This window comes from Prunus dulcis, chromosome 1 (assembly GCF_902201215.1).
Source record: "Prunus dulcis chromosome 1, ALMONDv2, whole genome shotgun sequence".
Classification (NCBI taxonomy): domain Eukaryota; kingdom Viridiplantae; phylum Streptophyta; class Magnoliopsida; order Rosales; family Rosaceae; genus Prunus; species Prunus dulcis.
In genome coordinates this window covers 5,290,138-5,312,693 of record NC_047650.1, presented here as the reverse complement: position 1 = coordinate 5,312,693, position 22,556 = coordinate 5,290,138, and the positions used below count along the sequence as shown (strand labels likewise).

Here is a 22,556-nt window from a genome sequence, read left to right as displayed (position 1 = left end):
TGGGAGAAATTTGGAGAAACAAGCATGTCATCAAATCCGAATGAGTAAGGTTGTGGGTTAGGAGGGTTTGACTGGCAAATTATTTTATTTTATTTGGAATTAACAGCGTTAAGATATAGCATTAGGAATTTACACGTTATATTTTAAATCGTTAGATTATTAGAATGATTAAATTTTTTGGTGAAATACGATTAAATGCACAATATCTAAAATACAAGGGAGGCTCGGAATCCTTAGCGTTGATTGCCAACAATTAATGTAATTCTTCGATAAGATTTGAACCACACCTCTCCATTATCTACAGAGCAAGAAGTTGATTCATTTTTAGGCCAAAGTCAGATATGGTGGGTGTGAGCTCAAGTTAAAGTTAAAAACTATACATGCAAACAGACAAAGAGGTGAGGTGGTTACGAATCAGATCACTAGGATTGGATGATTTTAGCAGGATGCAAACCACACCCTTGTCGTCTATCTGCACAAGTGGATGAGATTTCACTTTATTTTCCAATGTTTGCCATGTTTAAGCATGCATTACAGTGAAGGGGCCGAACGACTTACATTACACTTCCAGCAAACACTAATTATTTTTCCATGGCAAAAAATAAAAACACTAATTGTTTTTCGATTTTAAGATACTACCAAACTAGGACGGTTCCTAACCATTCAACAAAATGGACACCAAATGAGACTATGGGTATTTAGTGATCGTCTGTATACGAGATTTGAATTTAAAATCTCATTTAACAAAACGGATACTAAATGTCACTAAACTAATTTAAACAAATAATTTAACCTACACAGAACGCAACTTCATATTTTCCTTTTAAAAAAATAACTAAAAAAGGTGAAATATTATCTCAACTGACTGTGAAGTGGTGGATATTTCATTGAAGAAGTTTGTAATGCTGCTTAAAGAAGAAATTAAGGTGCTCCATAATAAAAATGGTATATGAAAGCGAAAGCTTGGACCGCAGCCATGGCCACTTCCCTTCTTAATTATTACTTCCAATTGAATTTCTGGTCACATGGTTCTGCATATCGTCGTGCAACAAAGACTATAATACATGGGAAACCTCAACCCAAGTGTTTTGGTAGCTTTTCTAGAATTAGTGAAGATTTTAATTCTCGATATTCCTTCTTTCATACAAAACTTTGAGTGCAATAGTAACAAGCCGATTAGACATCCAGATACACATTTTTGGTCGATGATACCTTTGCTAACTCATCAGCTACAAAATTTGTTTCGCGATGAACATGACGAACTCGAGAGAAAATTCTCCACCATGGATCTTTTTATCATTAGAACTTGAGAATCACCTTCAACAATAATATTGTTATAACCAAAACATTTGCCTTGTCTAAGGTCATGCTTACATACCAGTTGCTTTAGCTTCTAAAACCGAAGAGAAAAGTTCCCTTCAAAAGGAAGCTAATGAAGGAAGTGAGCAGCAACTTTTGGTGGAATTGAATAACGGATCAAAGTACAAATCATGAATTGGGGTAAAGGGTAAGAAGCCTTTTTGGACTGTCGTAAGTAAGTGTTCATTATAAGTAGTTAGTTTTTTAGTGGTCCACAAGGAGGATAAATTCTCTAAATTCTCATATATATATATACCTTTATTCCGTCAGTTTCACTTGGTTTCCATTTTGAGTAATTTATAACGAATTCACAAAGATGGGTCGATAGAAACCCTAAACCCTAAATGCTTGATCCTACAACTAATGACGATCGATGTCGTTTTGACCATATACATAGTTCTATTATCAACACAAAAATTACGAGTACGTATAGTTCTTTTTTTAAGGAGTAGGATTTTGCATTAAATTTATTTTCCATATGATTTAGTAATAAGGAGGGCACCTTTCTCTTTAATCCCATCTACCTTCTTCATTTTCCTTCCCAACCTGCAATATCATATGATGAGAAGGATTGTTCATTTTCAAGGTCCTTCAATCATTCATGGGAAAAAAAATCAACCAAGCTGAAGATCTTTTAGTTATTTGATTAATGTTGAAGAATACACAATCCCATGTCGGAAACTTAACAAAATAGAAAGTCTCATATAATAAATGGTTCCACTCCTACTAACACCGAGACATTTTATGATAAAACCCCACACCTACTAGACTTTGTAGGTGGTTAAGTTAGGGACAATATCGGTGTAGCTAGACCCGTCCCTGAAATTTAACAATTAACATTGTGATTATTTTAATGCATATAATACTAACACTAGGTTTGTCTATTTATTTGATAACAGTTGGATGCCTAAACGATTCTTAATTTGATTGATTATTGCAAAATGTTCTTTAAAATGGCGACATGAAAAGAAGACGGATCCAATCAGCTAGCAAAACCACGTTAGAAGATGAGACGTGGAAGGAAGAAGGTGGAAGGCGAAGGTACAAAGAAGAACGTAAGTAGCTAGTATTTGGGTAATTAGTCCAAGGCCAAACCAATGATTTATGTGTAGTTTTGTGGGTTTGATCCACGTGTCTGGGATTTACTTGAAGATCTCATACCTCATGCTCTCCTGGGATTGTGGGGGGGTTTTCTTCATCAAACAAAGAGGAAGAATAGCCATCAAGTGATCTTGTCCCATAACAGTCTGTCTGTCCAAGGATATATTTGGTATGCCCAAGAATTTTTGATCTTATCCTCTCAATTATGTGATGGAAAACGTCCTTATATATTATCTAGATATACATTACTCAGAGGAAATTGTTCTATTTGGATCCAATTTGTACCTCTTTGTCTTTGATTGATGCATTCCATTTCATTTGTAACAAACGTTATTCATTTGTTCATGTCTTTTCAAACCAGCCATGCATTTTTGTTCCTATCGGAGAAAGTCGAGGGAATATACATAAAAGAATTTCACCATGTTTTCAGGACAAGACACGTATGGGGTCTGGTGCCTTCGCTACTTCAATAAGTGATTACTACTTCTTTTTTTTTCTGGACAACCAATGATAATGTTGTCTTTGCAATCAAACTTACGTTTATTTCATACCTCCATTTAAATTTATTAATTAAAAAAACATAAGGAGAAACATGAAGTACTTAATTCCTCAGTGTCAAAAAAAAAAAAAAATACACGTACACGTAATAATATACATGCGATGATGTTGAATCTTGCAAAACGTCACGCACTAACACAAAACTTGTCACGCTCACTGATCACTCACTCAGTCACTCAAGTGAAGAGTCAATTTTGTTAACAGATCTGGAAAAGGCAAGAACATCATCGGGGTTTTTAGCTCCTCCACCACCCTCTTCACCCTCATGGCTGATTATGCATTCTTCAATGATTGCTTTGGCCGCTGGGTCAAATCCATCATGGGTTTTCTTCTTGCACAAGCTTTCTGCAGACCCAGCAGCACCATTCTTCTTTCCTCCTTCTTTTCTCTTTGACTCTTCCTCCATCATCTGCTCTCTTCTCTCTTTGCAAGCCTCCATTGCCTCCGTCCTTGTATAAAATATTAGGGTTTATTGTATGTGTCTATTGGGTTGGATGTGTACATAGTTTTCAATCCATGAGGCTTCTCTTATTAAAGAAAAGAGCAGAAAAGAAGAAGAGTATACACGTGGCCTGTGGGCTTGAGATAAATCCAGTGCAGGTATAGGTGTTAACACAACGTGTCTCCTCTGTAGGGCAAAGTGCAAGGAGGCGACACGTATGGGATAGGCACTTTTATATATAATGCTGGTCCCCCTTTGCAAATGTGAAGTAGGCTAGTTACCAAGATTGTATATCCGCTTTTTTACATCCGAGTTCAATCTTCCTATCTCCCTACTTGTACATTAGTATAGTTTATAGCATCGCTTTGTAGAAAAATGTTCGGTTCTCTTTCATTTTAACAAACTAGAAAGCTAATGCTACAAGATAAGTAAAATTTTGTGACATTTTAAGCTCAACAAGCTACAAGGGTTCACCCTTTAAATTGATTTCAACTTATAAAAGCATTGAAATCCTTGATTTCAACTTATGTTGGAATAGCTTAAGGGTGTGGTTTTGAGAGAATATTAATTTGCAGGGAAAGCAACTTGCTTGCTGATGGCCTTGCTAAGCTAAAGTTTCAATTGCAAAAATTGGATGCTTCTTATAATTCTCACTTGAAAACCCTGCCATTTCTGTGGTTAGAGTTTCATTGATGTCGTTAGCAACAGCTGCTACGCCTAGAAAAGAAGAGTTTTTATATAGGCCCGTGGTTGTGAAGGCAGACGACAGAGAGAGCGATGGAATATAAAGGTTAAGACACAATATTTCCTAAAAACACACAACACTACACAAAGCCAAGTACCACATAGAGCTCCCTCACCACAGTTACTGTCAACAACATACCACATACAGCTGCACAAGTATTATACAATCTCAACAAAACATGGCGAATGGTAAATCTAACCTCAGCATTGGGCCAAGGTATGATTTTTTTCATTCCGAAAGGCACCCATGGGAATACCAAATGCATACTCCAATGTCATACATATAGACTTCGCATAATGCCAAAATCACCATTCCAAAATGCAGGCAAATGACTAGCATTGAAATGCTTTAACTGTTTCAAATGATTAGTATTGAGAATCCAGTGCTTTGAAAATCGCATTCCACAACATTTCCGGGTAAGAAAAACAAAACAAAATCATGTTTGTAAAGATACGACCACTTAAATTTAACAATGAAACAGGGGAACTACAAGTCTGATAAAGTTGATTGCCAAAATAAAAGAAAGTAAACACCTCAATTTCAAAAACAAAAATATCAATATCTTGCATTAACCTAATTCATACTCCTGATGCTCTTTGATGTAATCTTCACGGTTTCCAGCAAACCACATTCGACATAGTGGTTTCTCTTCTTCTTTAGACCACCCTTGAGCTTAAGTAAATAATTACATAAAACAAAGGAGGAACTACGGAGGGACCTTTAATCAGAAATTATAATACCCTACAGTACAGCAAAGTGATTAGAGCACAGAGCAACCCGAAGACTCAAGCTAGACTCTAGAAATTAACCCCATAAGAGAAGAAGTTCTGAATAATCAGATTCTTCTGCCATGTACAAATTTTTTGCATGCCCATAAAGAAAGAAGTAAGAGCTAATGGGAACTCTCCAATAAAAAGGTGGTTATCAGAATGGGACACAGTTCTGAAAAGAGCTTCATATGTTAATCCTATTTGCATAAATGAGATTATGATGCATTAGGGCAAGTGTAGCAGTAAGTATTGAGTAGTAGAAGAACAAAAGGTTAACTGGGAGTCCATATTACATAAGAGGCACGTGGGTTTGGCACTGAAATTGGAGACTTTTGAAAACATACAACGCAGAATATTGTTTTAAAAATCAAAATAAAATCCAAGGGGGCATAAGAAGAATGAGCTACCTGGTGATTGCAGTTGCGGCAAGCATAGAGGAGGATCTTCTGGTCCTTGTCCTCTGTTGGGTACAGGATATTGTTGCTGCAAAAACAGAAATTGGAACCCAATTAGGGATAGGCAGGGGCCTAGACCTATCCCCGTATCAATGCAAAATCGCACCTTCCTTGTATAAAGTTAAAAAAAACCAATGGAAATTTAACAAATAAAAACTCTGATCTATAAAAACAGAACCCCAAGTACAGTGCAAGTTCAAATAAAGCAAGAGTTACAAAGAAAGAAACCACAAGAAACATCTACAAAGATTATTTTACTCCACATTGGCAACATGGATAATCCTTCATCTAGGAAGCCCCAAAATTACAACGAACTAATTCAAAACTTAACATATCTTGAACCATACACAAGCGCTCTCCTTTATGCTCCATCACCTCAATTTAACGCTTTCTGCTGTGTCTCCTGCTCTTCCTCCGGCTCCTCCTATCATCAGAATCAGATTCGGAAGCTGACTCTGTCTCAGAAGATTCAGATGATGAGCTGTACCTTCTACGCCGCCTTCCCATCTTTTGCTTCTTTTTCTTCCTTCTGAGCCTCTTCCTTTCCTCTTCTGAATCAGAAGATGAACTGTAATCTGAACTAGACTCCTCTGAAGAATAATCAGATCCTGTAACTGATGATGCCCCACTATCATCAGTATCAAACACTGAAGCCTCACTATCACTGCCAGAATCAGAAGTTGCCCGATGCTTCCTCTTGCTTTTCTTTGACTGCTTTTCACTCTTCTCTTCCTTGTTAATATTATCTGGATTATCCAAATCGTAGGATTCTGAGACCTTCATCTTTAGTTTAGGATTTTTGAGTTGCTGGGTCCTAGACGGTCGCGAAATGTAAACACGTTCGTTCTTGCATTCATATGTCCAATGCCCGGGCTGATAACACTTCTGGCATTGTGAAGCTGCACCAGCAATGGTAGATACATTTGACTTGAGGTCTTTTCGTTCACCCAATCTCACTGCCTTTTCAGTACTCATCAAATACATCTGTCTCTTGGCTTCCCTTTTCTCCTGCCATCTGCTGGGTCCTTCTTCCTTCTGCCCATAGGCATTAACATTGCGGGCAGCAGCAGCTGCCGCCCTTTCAGCCTGAGCTCGACTAAGACCTTTTGCAGCAGTCAAGGCTGCAGCCTTGATCCTTTCAGCAGCAGCCTCAGCTTTTTCTTCTTTCTTACTTGACATGTTCTAAATCACAACGTTCAATTTGGACAATCAATTTGGACGACAGCAAAACCACGAACCAGAAAATAAACCAAAACAAAACTCTGCGTAAAAAAGAAAATAAAAAAACAAAAACCCCACGTATCAGAAGCAAATAAGGAACATCTGCACAAGCCATATCTTATTCGAAGTAAGCGAAGAAAATTCATATAGAAAAAAGGAACTTGACAAACCTGTATCTACAAGGCCGACAACATCCCCTTTCTCTTTCCTTTTGTTTTCAGGAACCAAAAAAAAATCTGCGAAAAAAATGAAGAATAAGAAAAGAAACACCAAATTTAACAACAAAGGTAGTATATTCGAGAACGAAAAATACAGACTTACAGTGCAAATTCAAAAGCTTTGAAGGATTTGAGTTCAAGGCTCAATACTCACAGTGACAGAGAAGAAGAGGAAAGTTGTAACTTTTTGAGACTTAAACAGGGGAAACCGAGCATGAGATCAAATCTTCTGATTTCAGAACCCTAAAGTGCTAGAAATAGAAAGTCAAGTCGACAACTCGAGATTTCAGAATGGGAGAGTGCGTCGCTGAATTGAGGAAAGCGTGAAAAATTTTAGGGTTAGACCCCAAGCCCAAGCCCAGCCCACTAAACAGGCTGGTCCACCCCATAGCCCACAACGAGTTGGGCCGAGTTTTTTCTTGTTGGGCCGGATGGCCCCATCGGCCCGTGAACTCATGGGTCAAATGATGATCCCCTAATTGAATTTTATAACTTTTTTGAAAAAGAAAATATCCAAAATGATAAAGTTTGGGAGGTTGGGGTTTATAGTATGTTTACTAATCAGGAATTGGATTCCACTTATGTAGGATTTCTGCATTTACTTCACGTCAAGGAATTAAAAAGTAAGTGGGCTCACACAAAATTAGAAATTGAATTCCTGATTTTTGAGGAATTCAATTCTTGGGTGGGAGGTGGTATTCTAATTTTTAGAGAACTAACCTATTAGGAATTCATTTTTTTATATCCATTATATCCTCACACAATTTTAAAATTTTAAATTTGCCATCTACTTTAACTCAACAACGAGGACATTTTAGTCATTAGTACCACTCATACCCCAATTTCATATGGTTTAGTAAACAACTTCAATAGGAATTCAAAAATCTAACTCTCCTCAGTCCATATAGTTTAGTAAATAACTTCAATAGGAATCCGAAATATAATTCTCCTCAATCCAACTCCTCTTCAATTCAATTCCTCCAAATCCAATTACGGATTAGTAAACATGCCATTGATTGCAAAACTCATAAAACATGTCCACTATTTAAATATGAAGGGTTTTTAATTATATATTTTTTATTTTTACTTTAAATCAGTGATATTAGAGCATCTTTAACAACCTCTTTAATAATATTGGAATGCTTAAATAGGTTAGTCACATCATCAAAACTCTCTCCAACACCATTATCAACTCAATCATCAAAGCTACAATGTATTCCTCTCTTCACAACTAGTAAGTTGACAGTGATTTTCAAAACATTTCATTTTACTTTGAAAAAACAAAACCTACCTTGAAAATGTTAAAAACATGCACTTTTTCTTTTCAAGTAATAAATACATACACATTCTTCACATGTTTTCATATTTTTATTATTTTCCATAAGATGACATTAATTAAATTGAAGAGTATGTTGGGGCATAAATTATTAAAGTAACAAATAAACCTTTTTAAATTGTCATATAGGTCAACAAACTTTAATTTGAAGAGTTAGTTTGCTACTATATTGAAACTCGAATACATGACCCCTATATTATGTCGTATTGATGCATATATTTTCAACACTTGGAGCTTTTTGGATTAGAGTAAGGGGTGAAAATGGTGGGGTCGATTAGGCTAGGTTATGTGTTCGATTCCCTTCCATTGTAACTGAAAAAGAATTACATGATTTAAAGCCAACCCTGAGAAAGGAGATGTATTATACACCTATATAAAAACACACTTTCTTTGGATGACTAACTAGATAAATAACACCTATAGAATGACAAAAGATGCAACCCAAGTCACTAAAGAGACAAGATAAGTACAATTTTGTGACTTTTTAAGCTCATCAAGCCACAAGAAGCACCGTATGCTTAAAATGCTTTAGGGTCGTGAACATTGGACAATTTGACAGAAGAAGAGTTCTACTAAATACCAATCCCTCAATAGAGGCTGCAAGAATATGTTGGGGCAGCTTAAGTGTGCGGTTTTTGGACGCATTTCACCACAATTGCCATATAACACATACAGCTGCAGAAGTACATATAATCTCAAAGACCATTAGCATTAGGTCAGACTAAACTTAGCATTTCATACCAACTCAATAACGAGATAGTCTCCCACTCCTGTTAAAATAGAGACTGCTATGTCATACATAGCATAATGTCGATATCAACCATTCGAAGGGGTAGGCAAACAGAGCAAGTAATCAATTGAAATGCTTCACTGTTTCCAATGACTAATACGGAGAATCCAGTGCTTTGAAATTTGCATCCCACACCATTTCAGGGTAAGAAAAATCAATAAGACTGACAAGGAAAACCATTTGTAAAGATACCACGACATAAATTTAACAATGAAATAGGGGAACTAAAAGTCTGATAAAGTTGATTGACAAGATAAAAGAAAGTAAACACCTCAATCTCGAAAACAAAAATATCAATATCTTGCATAAACCTAATTCATCCTCCTGATGAGCTCGTTGATGTAATCTTCACGGTTTCCAGCATCACCACCTTCGACATAGTGGTTTCTCTTCTTCTTTAGACCACCCAGGGGTGCCTTGAGCTTAAATGGCCAGAGAAAGTTATTTGCCTCCTTGAAGTGAGGTCCAACAGTCAATATCTCATGGATGAGGTCCTCCACGCAGATAATTCCAAACTTACCCAAAGCCTGTGATTTCACAAATATGTCAGTGAATAGATGCAAATGTGTTCAAGGAAAACTTGATCCAGATATTATTTAATTTACTAATCATATACTCTGTTAACAAACCTGTTCAACAATTGAATTGTCAGTCAAAGCGGTTCTCTGTTTGTTAAGTTTCCCATAACCCCTCTTGTAGATTAGTTCTTTGACACTCTTCAAATTAGGATACCTGAAGTCCATAGCATAATATATTAACAGCAAAACTAAATATATAAACAAAAAAACCTGGAAATAACCATCACCAGTCTATGAAGCTCCAAAAGAGAAAAATGCATACCCATAAGTCACATAGGGTTCAACCCTATGCAGCATGTTCAATGTGGCCTTGTTTACTTTCAAGAAGACACCATTGAATATCTACAACAATCAGAAAAAAGGAATGAAAAATCAGATAATTTAACTATCAGATGAATTTTAATTAGCCTAATTTAATTACCCATTTCAGAAAAATGAAACTTCAATTGAGGTGTTACCTGTCTCAAACGCAGAAGTTGCAAAATCTTCTTAGTTTTTGGGTCAATGGCATTGATTCTGAACGTTTCAGAAACCCAAGAAGACAAAAATCATAATCAACAAACACTCAACCAAAGAGACACCAAGTAGAAGAATCCATAGCCAATGTCACAAAATGCATACATACCCACGAATCCTGACAATGAACAACAGCTTGGCCTCTGGGTTGACATAAAACCCACCCTTCAGCTTCGCCTCACGCTTCAAACTAATCAACTCCTTTTGCTGACAAATAAATTTCAGGATAACCAAGCTCAAGTTCAAGACCGACAAATAAAAAAGAAGGTTTGAACAATATTCAACGATGGGGTATTGTATATGTACCTGTTCATCATACTCCTTGGCATACTGCTTGGCTCGGTTGTAAATCAACTTGCGGTTTTCGGAGTTCTTCTTCTTTGCAGATTCAAGGCCTTGCTTTTTGGCAAGAGCCCACTGCTCCTCTCTCTTTCTCTTCTTCAAAACTGATTCTGGAACCACTGGCCCTGCCTTCACTTCTTCGCCCATCTCTGCAAAACTGGTGTGAAGAGAGGAAGAAGAAGAAGAGTTTAAAAGACAAAGGAGGTCTTGTGCGGCTGCAGGTAGAGAGATGAAATGGAAGGAGCGAAGAAATAGAATTTAGGGTTTTAGGAGACTATAATCGGGTGTGATAAGTGTAAAGAGATAAAAGTGTATGCATGTTTATGACCAATAAGATGACGACACCTAACAATTACAGAAATTTTAGAAAAATATAATTTTTTAATATCAATAATTATTTTCTCCTTCTCCTCCGTGTAATAACAAATGAAATGTTAGTGTGCGTAATTTTACGAAATTTCGGGCCCGAATATTAATTTCACTGCCACAAAATAAACCCTAATACCTCCTAAACCCTCGCGTGGAGTTGGAGCCTTCTCCCTCCAAATAAGCTCAGAGCTCAGAAGCCTCGCATGCCCAAGTCCCTAACAAGCAGGCAGGACACTATCAACCCTACCCTTCTCGCCTTCAGGCCTCGCCAAGTTCAGCTTGCAAACCTAGAAGATATGAAACACAGCAAGCCTAATATCTCCAGCGACAGCACCCAAACTCTAAGTCCCGGCCAGAAGGGTCCACTCCTCCATGCTGTGGCTCGATTCCTGGAGAGCAATGGGTTCTCCAAAACCCTGAAAAGGTTCCGGTGCGAAGCTCAAATCGAGGTGGGCAGCTGTCTATTTTCTGTTTGGTTGCCTAGAAAACAGAGGAAAATGCAGAGCATAATGGAATTTATTTTGATGCGTTCTCTGAAGTTCTAAAAGACACAATTTTTGAAAACCAAATAGACCCTAAATGATTGTAGGATTCCTCCTTATCATTCCTTCCGTTTTGTTTTGGACCTTCTGTTATTTCCATTGTAGAGGTTTAAGTTGCCAATATAGTTCAGTTCATATCTATATGATGTTTTTTTTTTTTTTTGGCGCTGGTATGGTCCATATCTATTATGATTAAATAGTAATGAGTTTGTATAATTGTCCCAGAAGATGAAGTTGGGAAATTTGTTAACGAAGTATTAGAGAGTATAAATTGATTGATACTGAATTACAAAATTGGATATTGACCCTTTTACAGAAAAGTGGACTGAAGGAATATTCACTGGATTTGGAAGAAATGTACTGCAAGTTGATGTGGTACGTTGATAATTCTTTTAACTTTCTTTTTGTCTCTTAAAGAATTTATATCAAGATGGTCATCAATTGTAACATCATTTTCAATAAGTTGGAAGTAATTCTTTAAATCTTTACTCAATCTACTCACTTCCATGCCTTTTGGGTGTCAGTTTTGTTTTGTTTTGTTTTTTTGTTTTTTTTTCCTGAATAAGGGCATGACTCTGTATTTTGACTCCAGATGACAGTTTTTGTTGGGCAGCATAAATTTCTAAAACTTTTGTTTTCTGATTTTTGTAAGTTCAACGATGTGGAGGTAGCAACATCGGTACTGTTATGCTAATCTTTCCTGATATAGTTATTTGTGATCCGATGATTATGTAGTGTTCTCAATAGTATGACATCAATTGTGTATCGCTACTGTGATAGATTTTGCTAATTCGTTAAGTGGTTCTAAATTACAGGATTATCTTTAAAACAAAAGTTGTCAGGGGCTCGTAATTTAGATGATTATCATAGGTTTTTTGTTCAACATCCTAGAATTCTGCTGATGACTATCACTGGCATGAAATCCAATGGAAAGAGTCTCAATGCTGTCTGGAAGACCACCATAATACTCAATGCATTTGGTGGTTCATTCATGCTGCTGTTTAGTTAAGCATTAACTTTCAGTTGCTATTCTAATTGAACTTGTGCTTCTCTGTTATGTAGTAATAATGGAGTCACAAATGTCAACAGCCAGAAGAAGAAAGGTATGCATGAATTTATAAATATGTTTGATATGCATGATCTAATGAGAATTCTCTCTCTCTCTCTCTCTCTCTCTCTCGCGTATGTGAATGTGTGTGCATCAGCGGGATATAGTTATATCTTTATTATTTTTTACATAAGTTCTTATGTTAGACTTGTTAATTCTGCACAGAAGACGTAAAGGAGCCTGAAAAATTGTTGGAGGAGGCTGAAAAGAATTGCATGGAGAAAAAGAAAAGGAAATCTAAGGTAGCTTCTGATTCACTTGCTTCTGATTCTGAGACGGATAAGAAACCAAAAGATAAGAAGAAAAAGAAGAACAAGTCAAGTTCTGATTCTGTTGATGCAAATGGAATTGGTAAATCAACTGCTGATGAAATTCCAGTGGATGAGAAGAGTGTCAAACCTAATGGTAAGAAGAAAAAGAAAGATGGTTTGGTTTCTGAAAGTCTAGATGGTGAGGATGTGAAGGTGCTTGGTATAGGAGATACAAATGGAACTAGTTCTACAAAAGATGATTTGAAGATATCAGATGTGGATGCTACCGGCAAGGAGAGTAAAAGGTCCAAGAAAAGAAAAAGATTAGCGTCTGAAGGAAATGATTCGCAGCCTGCTGACAACAGAGAAGATGAAGAATCCAAGCGCAGAAAGGTAGAGAGTTTAAAAGCATCCAAGGGAAGTGAGCAACCAGCAAATAGTGATGCGTCCCTAGGAAAAGCTGAAAATGCTGGTAAAGATAGTAAAGGGGAAAGTGGTCAAGTTGGTCCAGATGTGTTTCAAAAAGCTTCTGTTACGCAGCTTGATGGCCAGGCAAATGGGAACCTAGAGAAAAGTGCTGAGAAGTCTTCGATAAAGAAAAGCATGAAGAAGCAGCGCAATGGTTCTGATGAGGTACTTCCTCGATCTTTATGTGTATGAGAAAGCATGCTAGTGAACTATTTGAGATTAGACGTTATATCCCCTCTGTATGGATTTCTACTGCTCCTTATTTGCCAATTTGCTACATGAATTATATGTGAAACACCATTTATTTGTAAAAGCTGTGATCTTATTTATAATATATCTGACTAAAAGAAATCAATCTATTCCTAACATAAAAATGCTTAAATACATGGTTACTATGACCTGACGGTATGTTAGGAGTTGTCAAAATTTGAGAAGGGTTAGATTTTTACTAATCATTTCTGCATTGAAAAAGCACATCCATCTTTATTCAAGATTCCTTGATGGTCAGAAAAAGCACATCCTTATGTCCATCATTCAACTATCTTGTATATTTGACAAAATCTATTTCAATGGTATGTCCCCTTGGGAATCTCTGTTGGGCCTTAGCCCTTTTTAGGCTGCCATATATGCTATCACCCAATTATATAACAAGTAACACTAAGATGAAGGAAGTTTGGTATATTTTGTGTTATCTTTTACATGTAACACTTAATAATGTATTGATGTTATGGTTTTGAAAGGTCCCGGGGTTTTATGACTTGATGTAGATGGTCTTATTGAAAGTGTAATGTAAGATGGTTAGGGAAGTGAAGTTTTTAATGATTTTTGTAACGATTAACCATTTAAGATGTGAGTGATTCATGCGGCCTCTTTTGAGACTCTGGTTGCTACATGGCATGTCAAATGTACTTTTCCTTTTTCATGTTTTATTTGGATCTAAGCCATTTCAAAGGAGGTTTTTATTGTGAAACTTTCTGCTCAACTGTTGTGCTTTATACGTATGTATGGGTTTTGTATGCAGTGCTAGATGATGTTGTTGTTGGAGTGATGTATGTTGCCTTTCTCTATTCTCTCTTTTTGCACGATACGGATGTAGCTTAAAGGTTTAAATAATGTTTATAAATGCTGTTATTGCAGCCAACGGCTTTTAAGGCATTTCAAAGAGTAAAAGCTGAGGAGGTGGAATTCATAGACGAGAAGCTTCGGGATAATTCTTACTGGGCAAAGGTGTGAGACTGGTTGGCTTCTGTATTTTTTCTTCCACCCTGTATTTATTTGTGTGTCCACTAATTTTCTCACTCTCAATTCTGTGCAGGATGGTGCAGAGATTGGCTACGGTGCAAAAGCACAGGAAGTTCTTGGGCAAGTTAGAGGAAGGTGTGTATACTGATTGCCACTTGTTTGTTAATGTTAACTAAAGACATTGTTGTATTTCAAAGTGTTTTTCATGCTCTTTTAATTATTATCTTGCTTTTCCCTTTGCACAAATAAAGTAAAAGTAGTGATACGAAGTATTTCATGATTATAAAACTCCTATGAAACTTGACTAGTTGTTTGATTGCTACAAGGCCTACTATTTTTGGTGGCACAAAAATGTTGGGTAATTATAAAAAAATGCGCATCACTGGAAAAGGTCAAACCAATATGCCCATTGAACTGAGTTGTGCCAAGTGTAGTTGCGATATATGAATGAGTGGCAAAAGATTAACAATCAATATATCTACGATTAGGTGGGGATGCCACCAATCCTAGACAAAATGAATTATGAAGAAGAATTGTTTGAGATGGTGGTCATGTTAAGTGAAAGGCTTCAAATGTATTGGTTAGAAAGAGTTATTTGATGTAAGTTGGAGTCAAGCTGTGCAAAAGTTATTGGTTGACTGACAGTTATATGGGTGTTAATTGGGTAGAGATCGATCATCTAAGATGATGGCTTTAGAATGGGGTTATATTTCATAGTGAAAAAAGGGCCATCTACCTGACTTGTGATCAAAGTTAAGTTTAAATGCTGCTTGTGTCTATATTCACTTGAACAGAAACCCCCCATATTGGTCCCTTTAACTGAAACACTAGTATACATAATGGAATGGTATCCTTGGGGATCATCTTGGATGAAGAATGGAAGGGGGTTCAGTAAATTAAAATGTTCTCAGCTGATTGTCCTGTTCACACACACAACACCTACATGCGCATGCACACACTAAAATGCATTGTGCTCTATAGACACTTTTTTCTTAATTATGCTTTCAATTGAATGTATAGAACCTAAATCTCTCTCTTACGCAGGGATTTTCGTCATGAAAAGACTAAGAAGAAGCGTGGGTCATACAGAGGAGGGCAGATTGATCAGCAGTCACACTCAGTCAAGTTCAATTATGATGATGAAGATTAACCGGAAAACTTTCCTGAGGAGCAAGTTTACAGAAACAATATTCGCTTGCAGAAAACCTGCGTCTTTTATATTCTGCACAAGTTTTCAATGAAAGGGATTCTACATGTTGATAATTTATTTTGAACTTCACGTTTTTTCTTAATGTTTTTTTTTTATGGGATGAGCCTCTTTATTTCCTTCTTAAATATGGAAGGCGTGCTCCAGTCCTTGATTGTATTTTTTCTCAAACTAGTGGTGGCCATGAGAATCCTTTCTATTTGTTATTTTTTCTCGCTCCTCTTTTACCCTCAGGTTTGAGATCCGATGTATTTCATTGCAACTTCCGTGGTTACAAGATAAGCAAACGAAGTGTCTGCGTTAGTAGCTGAAGAGACGTTTTTAGCCTCCATGGGTCCACAACTTCTTGGCTACCTTGTCAACAGTCCACTTCTCCATTTATTATTATTATTTTTACTGCATACAGTGTAATTCTCCATTGCTGAGCGTCTTTTCCTTATTTTGTAAAGTTCTTATTTCTATTTAAATCTTTAGAAAATAAAAAGAAAGAAAGAATAGTAATATTATATTTAAATCTTCAACTTAATAATAATAATAAATAATAGGTTAGCTCTGTGAGTTTGAAACTAGTGAGAGGGAGGTGGTTTCTTGTTTGAATATCAAACCATCTTATGCTTTCTACTAACAATCTCAGTGTGGAACTTTTCTTGACCACAACAATTTTCAAGGAAACATACATACTCACCAAGCTCGGGCATCTAGCAAGCTTGGGAGAATTCTCACTTGCTGGGAATAATAATCTGTTTGGAAATTGGTATGGTTCCTTCTTCACTCTATAATCTCTCTCTTCATTCATTATATTTGCACTTAGTTGCTTTTGAAATCATACAAGCAATTCTTGTATTTATATCTTTAAATTAATTTATTTCCCAACATATTTGTATCAATGCATGCATGTGGTTCAAGAAAGCCCTGTTTTCATGTCTTAAAATATCAATATTAAAAAAATCAACTTGTTACATACACCTTGTTTCTTTTAGAGCATTTTCACCGCAACAGCTTAGTTTTAGCAAAGGGCTCCATAGGCCCCAAAACCCATTTCCAACGCACAATTCTTGCCAGGCAAGAGTTCGGCTCCACCAACGGGACAAGGCCTAAGGCAATATGAGCTTGAGCTAAATTCTTTTACCATTGTTTGACCCAAAAAAAAAAAAATATTTCTTTTACCATTGGCGTGTTAAGTTACCTGTCCGATCAATTTTTCGATGCCATCCAACATCTGAAGAAAAAAAAATTGGGAAAAAAATGAAAAAAATGATGATTTTTTTTTTATTTCTATAAATACCTGCCAATATTATTCACTTTCCACACCAAAATTTTCCTACAAATTCTTCTCCTATCTTTGTATAAATTCGTCTCACACCAATATTATTCACTTTCCACACCAAATTTTCTACTGCTAAATTCCATTAATGTAAAAATACAAATGGCTTCTTCCATCGAAGCCGAAGGCTCATGGAAAACCATGGAATATGTTTTGTTGTGTGAGTTTTGGGTCCAAGTTGGTCATTGCCCGTGAACAAGTTCTCTCATATGTGGAGGAAAATTCATAGAGAATTTTGTGAAAGATTGAGTTCGCCTAGTACAGAAATAGCCTTAGCTAGTAGGTGAATTTTTTTGAATAAAGAGTTAGGGAAATAGAGAGATGCGTTTGCAAAAGCGAGGGACAATATTTGAAGTAGCGAAAATCTTGGCAACGAGGTAAAATTTTTGTAATTGTCGTTTTATTAAATTTAATGTCACATTTTTTATATTTTCATGCATTTATAATTTGTTTTATTTTTATATATGTATATTATAGATTATTTAAGCACAAATGTGGTTTGGTGCCATTGGCCAAGATAAAAAAATCTTTCAACATGTTGGGAGGTTGTGAAGAATTGTCAGAGATTCAAAATTATTCACACGAGTCCGAGTGTTGTGTTGAATGAGAGGCCGCTCTAGGATTCACTGACATTGGATTCGCGTTGGACTCCCCGATGGATCAAGACTTGCCAATCCAAAGAGAGCCGAGGCCTATTGGGAGAAAGGAAACAAAGGCCAAGAGTAGGAGCATTTCGAACAATGAATGTACATAAATTTTGGAGCAAATTGCTATCAACTGCGCATTGAGAGAGATATGAAAAAAGATGAGGCTAACAAGGCAAGAGATGGCGCGTTTGCAAGAGAAATGGAGTGTGCACACAAACAAGACATGGAAAAGAAAGATCGGGAAACCATGGCCAGTGCATGCAGTCAATGCTTCCAATCATGCTTGGGAAACCTCTTTTCTCGATTTTTTGTAGAAGCTTTTGGAGGCCCCTAGGTATAGGTTTGTGGAGGTAATCCCTTGTGTAGATAGTTTCGATTGCACCACAGAATCTGACCAAGTACTCTAGGATAGTGGATTTCCCCATCCTAGCAATCTCATCCACCTGGTCTGCAGATGCACCATACGCAAGCAACTATAAAGAAGCTGTAAGTTTTTGCTTCTGAAGAAGACCCAAAACCCCAAGAGTATCATACTTCTGAACGAAGTATGTGTCGTAATTGCAAACATCATGCATGATTTTATTGAACAAATAGGGCTGCATTCTAAGAGATTCTTACCCCAAGAGTGCCTACGTTTGTCCAAGTTCGAGCCACGGCCGAGTTTTGAACCACGATTTTGTTGGCTTGATTGATCGAGCATAACCATCGCTAAAACAACTTGATCATCTGCTGCTTCCCACTCCCTTTCTTCTTCAGCACATTTGTGCATTCTTTCTTCATTTTCTCGCTTGGCCGTCTCCAATAACCTCCTCGTGTAAGACATTGAAAGTAGAATGTATTTTGTAAAATTTGATAAATGAAAGGATAGAGAGGATATGGATGATTGGTGTGAGTTGAGGGTGTGGTTTTATAATAGGAAATCTTATCCGAAAATATTATCAAAATTAATCTTATAAGTATAAAATAAAATAAAAAAATTAATTTGTTGTGGATAAAATTGCCCTTTGCCATGGCAAGGGGTAGAAAAGCAACAACAAAATAGTAACAACCATTGTCTCCCTTGCTTTTTGCCATGGCAAATTGGGTGGAAATGCTCTCAAAAGCACTTCCACACTTTTTGTTTGGAATAACATACTCGACAGAGGAGAGGATATTACTTTGTGGAAAAACATAAAAAACTCTCAGATCATATTTTTGGTTAACACAGAATTTAGCTGCTGCCGCTGCAGGAGAACATGTCTAAAAGGAGCATCTCAAACTTCTCCTGATCAACTCTCTAGATTTTAGTAGTTTATTCACCATATCGCAACTCAACCAAACGGCATTGGAAATCTTGTAAACTTTGTCGGTCTTGGAATGGAATATAACTACTTGGGTTGGGTGGTAGTGGCCCTGATGAGATTGGGAAGATTCAGAAGTTGCATTGGGTGCTCACAAATTTGATGGGCCAATCCCATCCATGTTGGGTAACTTGACTTCAGTGATAAATCTCTGCATGGAGCAGAATATGTTCAGCGAAAGCATACCTCCAAGTCTTGCCAATTGCCAAAAGCTACAACTACTTAATCTTCCTAGTAACAATCTAACAGGCACCAGACCTAAGAAGCTTTTTACACTTTCTTCCCTTACAATTTCTTTGAGCATGTCTAACAATTTTTTGACTGGTTCGCTACCGTCTGAAGTGGGAGATTTGGTAAACCTGGCGGAGCTAGATGTCTCCGGAAACAAATTATCAGGTGAAATCCCTGCAACCCTTGATAGTTGTACTATTTTGGAGCGCCTGCACTTAAAGTAATGAATTTGAAGGAACAATTCCTGAGTCCCCTTATAGCTTTAAGAGGCTTGGAAGAGATGTTTCACGCAATAACTTATCTGGAAAAATTCCTGATTTCTTAGGCAAGTTTAGAGCTCTTAACCATCTCAATCTTTCTTATAATGATTTTGAGGGTGAATTGCCTAAAGAAGGGATCGTTTCAAATGCTAGTGGTCTCTCAGTTCTCGGAAATCATAGGCTCTGTGGTGGCATCCCACAATTACTTTTACCTGCATGCTTGCGCAAAAAGCCTCATTCATCTCAAGGAATTCTTGCGCCAAAAGAAGTAATTCCGATACTTAAATTCATAATTGCTTTGTAATGCTTCATTGCTACTTGTTTAATGGTGAAAAAGTCAAGAGGTGGACTTGTAGCTTCAAGTTCTTATAAGGATTGGAAATCAGGTCTCTTACTTAGAAGTTAGAACCAGTTGAATCAACTAATGGATTCTCTATGGACGCTATGATTAGTATGGGAAGCTTTGGTTCTGTTTACAAAGGAACGATCCCTACAACTGGGAAGGTAGTTGCTGTTAAGGTATTAAACCTTCAACAAAAAAGAGCTTCCATAGATGAATGCAAAGCTTTAAGAAGTATACAACACCGTAATCTTCTCAAGTTCATAACTGCATGCTCAAGCATTGATAACCAGGGTAATGATTTCGAAAGTCTAGTTTTTGAGTTCATGGAAAACGGAAGTCTAGACATGTGGTTGTATCCAATAAATGATGAGCAGTGTCAAAAGTAAAAGATTGAGCTTTATACAAAGACTCAATATTGCAATTGATGTCGATTATGCATTAGATTATCTCCACAACCACTGTGAAACATCCATTGTTCATTGTGATCTAAAGCCGAGCAATGTTCTTCTCGATGAAGATATCGTAGCCCATGTTGGTGACTTTGGTTTAGCACGGTTCCTCTTGGAAGCATCAAATACTCAATCTCAAAGTCAAATCATGTCAGCTAGGCTAAGGGGTTCCATAGGCTACATTCCTCCGGGTGTGAGTTTCTATCATTCTCATGTCTTCTGATAATACATATAAATAAAGAAAAAGATAATGCCCTCTTTTTCCTTGAAAAGAGTATTCACAAACTCTTCAATATGTAAGATCTAAGTTCTAAAAACGAATTTGACTTTTACATCCTAATGTATGTTTTCAATGACAGAGTATGGCATGGGATGCCAAGTTTCCTTATTGGGAGATATCTATAGTTTCGGAATACTGGTGCTAGAAATATTTATAGGAAAAAGGCCTACAGAATCCCTTTTCAGAGATGGCCTATGCATTCACTGAATCACTGCCATGGCGATGCCTGACCATGCCAGGGATGTAGTTGACCCTTCATTGCTCAATGAAAAAGTAAATGCAGATGCTGCTGATGACAGATGCGGCGATGACATACGAGCAAGACCAAGCACAAGCTATCAGGATGGCTACCCAGTCCAAGCAAGAAGATTGGAGGAATGTTTGGTTTCAGTGATGCAGCTAGGACTCTCATGCTCTGCAATATCTCCAACAGAGCGGATGCTGATGAACGTTGTTGTCAATCAAATGAAGGCAATTAGAGACTCATATCATAATTTAAGAAGACAAAGCTAAGAATATACAAGATATGGCTAAGTTTGTTACATGGTCTCAATCTACAGCCTCATCCATATACAAGAAGTTTTTTGAAATAAGGTTATTATATGTATGAATGTGTGTGACATCATGTAAGGATGAACACAGCGTTATATAGATATTTTTGTAGGGAAAATGCATATGATTATATCTGAAATGAACTGTTTTTAATGTTCACCAATGAACCACCCAAGTGAATCGAAATAGATGTTGGACCAATCTTGCAGGTGCAGTTAAGTTCCCTAGAGTCTACCTAAGTAGAAAGGAAGATTCATTTTTGCAAGAAAATATGTGCATTGGCCCAACCAAGAAGTCCAGTTCTGTGCAATTTTATTCCACTAAGCATTTCCCACCATATTCTTAAGATTCTTTTAAACCATACATTGATGAATCTTGCGGATTAAATTGAATTAGTCCGTTTTGACGGATTGGATTGAATCCTGCACAGCCCTGGGCTCTTCAATGAAGTGTGTGGGCGGAGAAGGAAGTGAAAGACAAATGCATGGACTTAGGGAGGCCATTGACAGATGTGCTTCCATTGACTTGGGTTTCATGGCATATGACCATGTCCAAGATTTGGCTACTTTTCAAAATTCCCCATGGTTGGCTACAATTAAATCTGTGAAATCCAAGACGCAAAAATATGATGCTTAGCCGCAAACAGTTTATGTAAGAAAGTCAAATAACTTCAAGATGCAAAGCCCAACATGAGCATAGGCATGTTTTCGTGTCAAATGAACTCAAAAAGCTATGCCCACAAGATAGTAGGAGCTATTTGAGGGTAAGGATCCTATTACTTTTCAACTTCTTTGCATACAAGGTTAACTTAGAATCATTGTTGCATTATTCCACCGCTATCAGTGGAGTTGAAAAAATAATCATGTTGCTACTCATTTTTCAACAATGTGAATGATGAGAGCCGCAACATTGACAATTGTTCACAAAGCAAAGAAAAGAAAGCAAAAGAGAAAGCAACCAATTACCAGAAAGGCTTTTGTTTTTTACCTAACTTTACCTTGTCTAGAAAGATCTTTCCTTTCTATATATGCATAACACAGAAAGAGAAGAATCTCAACCCACACAAGTTTTAAGTAATGTTTTACTCGTTGCTGCAATATTCATCCTAGACGGCAACAAAAAATGCAGTGTTTTCCTCTTCCATTTCTGCATGCAAAAGAGTTAAACAAGTGCCATCTCTCCTGTGCAGAATCGACGTTTGTAGCATGTGGTGGTGCCATTTCTCCTGCGACTATGGTGATGGATTTCGTGCCGGTGGGAAGAGCAAATGTTTAGAAGTATCATTTGATGTCACTGGAGGTTGCAGATTAAGCTGCAAGATGATGGGAGTCGGGTTCTGATATTTACCAGAACCTAGGATACTCATATGGCTCACATGATCGTGCAACATTTTTTGCATTACCATTTACCAGTGAAATTAGCAGAACTAAGAATGCTTCTATATCCAAGAGAAGGGCTTAGCAACCGATCTAGTAGCTTGTTTTATCAAAATGTAGTTCGTCTCATAAGCTC

General features: G+C 37.0%; 4 protein-coding genes across 5 annotated transcripts; 2 read left to right on the top strand and 2 right to left on the bottom strand.

The window, feature by feature from the left end:
* Positions 1–5,569: 5,569 nt before the first annotated feature.
* On the bottom strand, positions 5,570–7,148 carry LOC117620876 (zinc finger CCHC domain-containing protein 10-like). 2 transcript variants are annotated; one of them, XM_034351148.1, is made up of 3 exons: positions 6,973–7,148; positions 6,822–6,887; positions 5,570–6,692 (listed from the first exon to the last, which is right to left on the bottom strand). In XM_034351148.1, exon 3 carries the CDS (start codon positions 6,607–6,609, stop codon positions 5,812–5,814), a length of 798 nt encoding a protein of 265 aa, XP_034207039.1. In that variant the 5' UTR covers positions 6,610–6,692; positions 6,822–6,887; positions 6,973–7,148; the 3' UTR covers positions 5,570–5,811. The 2 variants fall into 2 exon arrangements, with proteins under 2 accessions (XP_034207039.1, XP_034207108.1); XM_034351217.1 differs by having other exon boundaries at positions 7,024–7,147.
* A 1,907-nt stretch (positions 7,149–9,055) lies between these two features.
* Positions 9,056–10,754, bottom strand: LOC117627643 (60S ribosomal protein L7-2-like). Its single transcript, XM_034359816.1, has 6 exons — positions 10,396–10,754; positions 10,199–10,296; positions 10,032–10,089; positions 9,836–9,915; positions 9,625–9,727; positions 9,056–9,522 (listed from the first exon to the last, which is right to left on the bottom strand). The coding sequence occupies exons 1-6, from the start codon at positions 10,576–10,578 to the stop codon at positions 9,307–9,309; spliced, it is 738 nt and encodes a 245-aa protein (XP_034215707.1). The 5' UTR covers positions 10,579–10,754; the 3' UTR covers positions 9,056–9,306.
* A 122-nt stretch (positions 10,755–10,876) lies between these two features.
* LOC117627637 (lisH domain-containing protein C1711.05) lies at positions 10,877–15,830 on the top strand. Its single transcript, XM_034359803.1, has 7 exons — positions 10,877–11,249; positions 11,659–11,717; positions 12,405–12,445; positions 12,616–13,334; positions 14,307–14,396; positions 14,485–14,546; positions 15,456–15,830. The coding sequence occupies exons 1-7, from the start codon at positions 11,004–11,006 to the stop codon at positions 15,559–15,561; spliced, it is 1,323 nt and encodes a 440-aa protein (XP_034215694.1). The 5' UTR covers positions 10,877–11,003; the 3' UTR covers positions 15,562–15,830.
* Positions 15,831–19,084: 3,254 nt separating this feature from the next.
* On the top strand, positions 19,085–20,637 carry LOC117627851 (probable LRR receptor-like serine/threonine-protein kinase At3g47570). The gene is made up of 5 exons (XM_034360154.1): positions 19,085–19,325; positions 19,396–19,688; positions 19,823–19,939; positions 20,256–20,405; positions 20,572–20,637. Exons 1-5 carry the CDS (start codon positions 19,085–19,087, stop codon positions 20,635–20,637), a joined length of 867 nt encoding a protein of 288 aa, XP_034216045.1.
* Positions 20,638–22,556: the final 1,919 nt, after the last annotated feature.

Excerpts from the sequence above, each read along its gene's own strand:
- LOC117620876 (XM_034351148.1), bottom strand. The coding sequence starts at position 6,609 with ATGTCAAGTAAGAAAGAAGAAAAAGCTGAGGCTGCTGCTGAAAGGATC.
- LOC117627643 (XM_034359816.1), bottom strand. The coding sequence starts at position 10,578 with ATGGGCGAAGAAGTGAAGGCAGGGCCAGTGGTTCCAGAATCAGTTTTG. Across the intron at positions 9,916-10,031 it reads AACTTCTGCGTTTGAGACAG|ATATTCAATGGTGTCTTCTT; the intron begins GTAACACCTCAA and ends TGATTGTTGTAG. Across the intron at positions 9,728-9,835 it reads GAACCCTATGTGACTTATGG|GTATCCTAATTTGAAGAGTG; the intron begins GTATGCATTTTT and ends TATGGACTTCAG.
- LOC117627637 (XM_034359803.1), top strand. The coding sequence starts at position 11,004 with ATGCCCAAGTCCCTAACAAGCAGGCAGGACACTATCAACCCTACCCTT. Across the intron at positions 14,397-14,484 it reads ATAATTCTTACTGGGCAAAG|GATGGTGCAGAGATTGGCTA; the intron begins GTGTGAGACTGG and ends AATTCTGTGCAG. Across the intron at positions 14,547-15,455 it reads CTTGGGCAAGTTAGAGGAAG|GGATTTTCGTCATGAAAAGA; the intron begins GTGTGTATACTG and ends TCTCTTACGCAG.
- LOC117627851 (XM_034360154.1), top strand. The coding sequence starts at position 19,085 with ATGGAGCAGAATATGTTCAGCGAAAGCATACCTCCAAGTCTTGCCAAT. Across the intron at positions 19,326-19,395 it reads CTCCGGAAACAAATTATCAG|GAACAATTCCTGAGTCCCCT; the intron begins GTGAAATCCCTG and ends ATGAATTTGAAG. Across the intron at positions 19,940-20,255 it reads GGAAGGTAGTTGCTGTTAAG|CCGAGCAATGTTCTTCTCGA; the intron begins GTATTAAACCTT and ends TGTGATCTAAAG.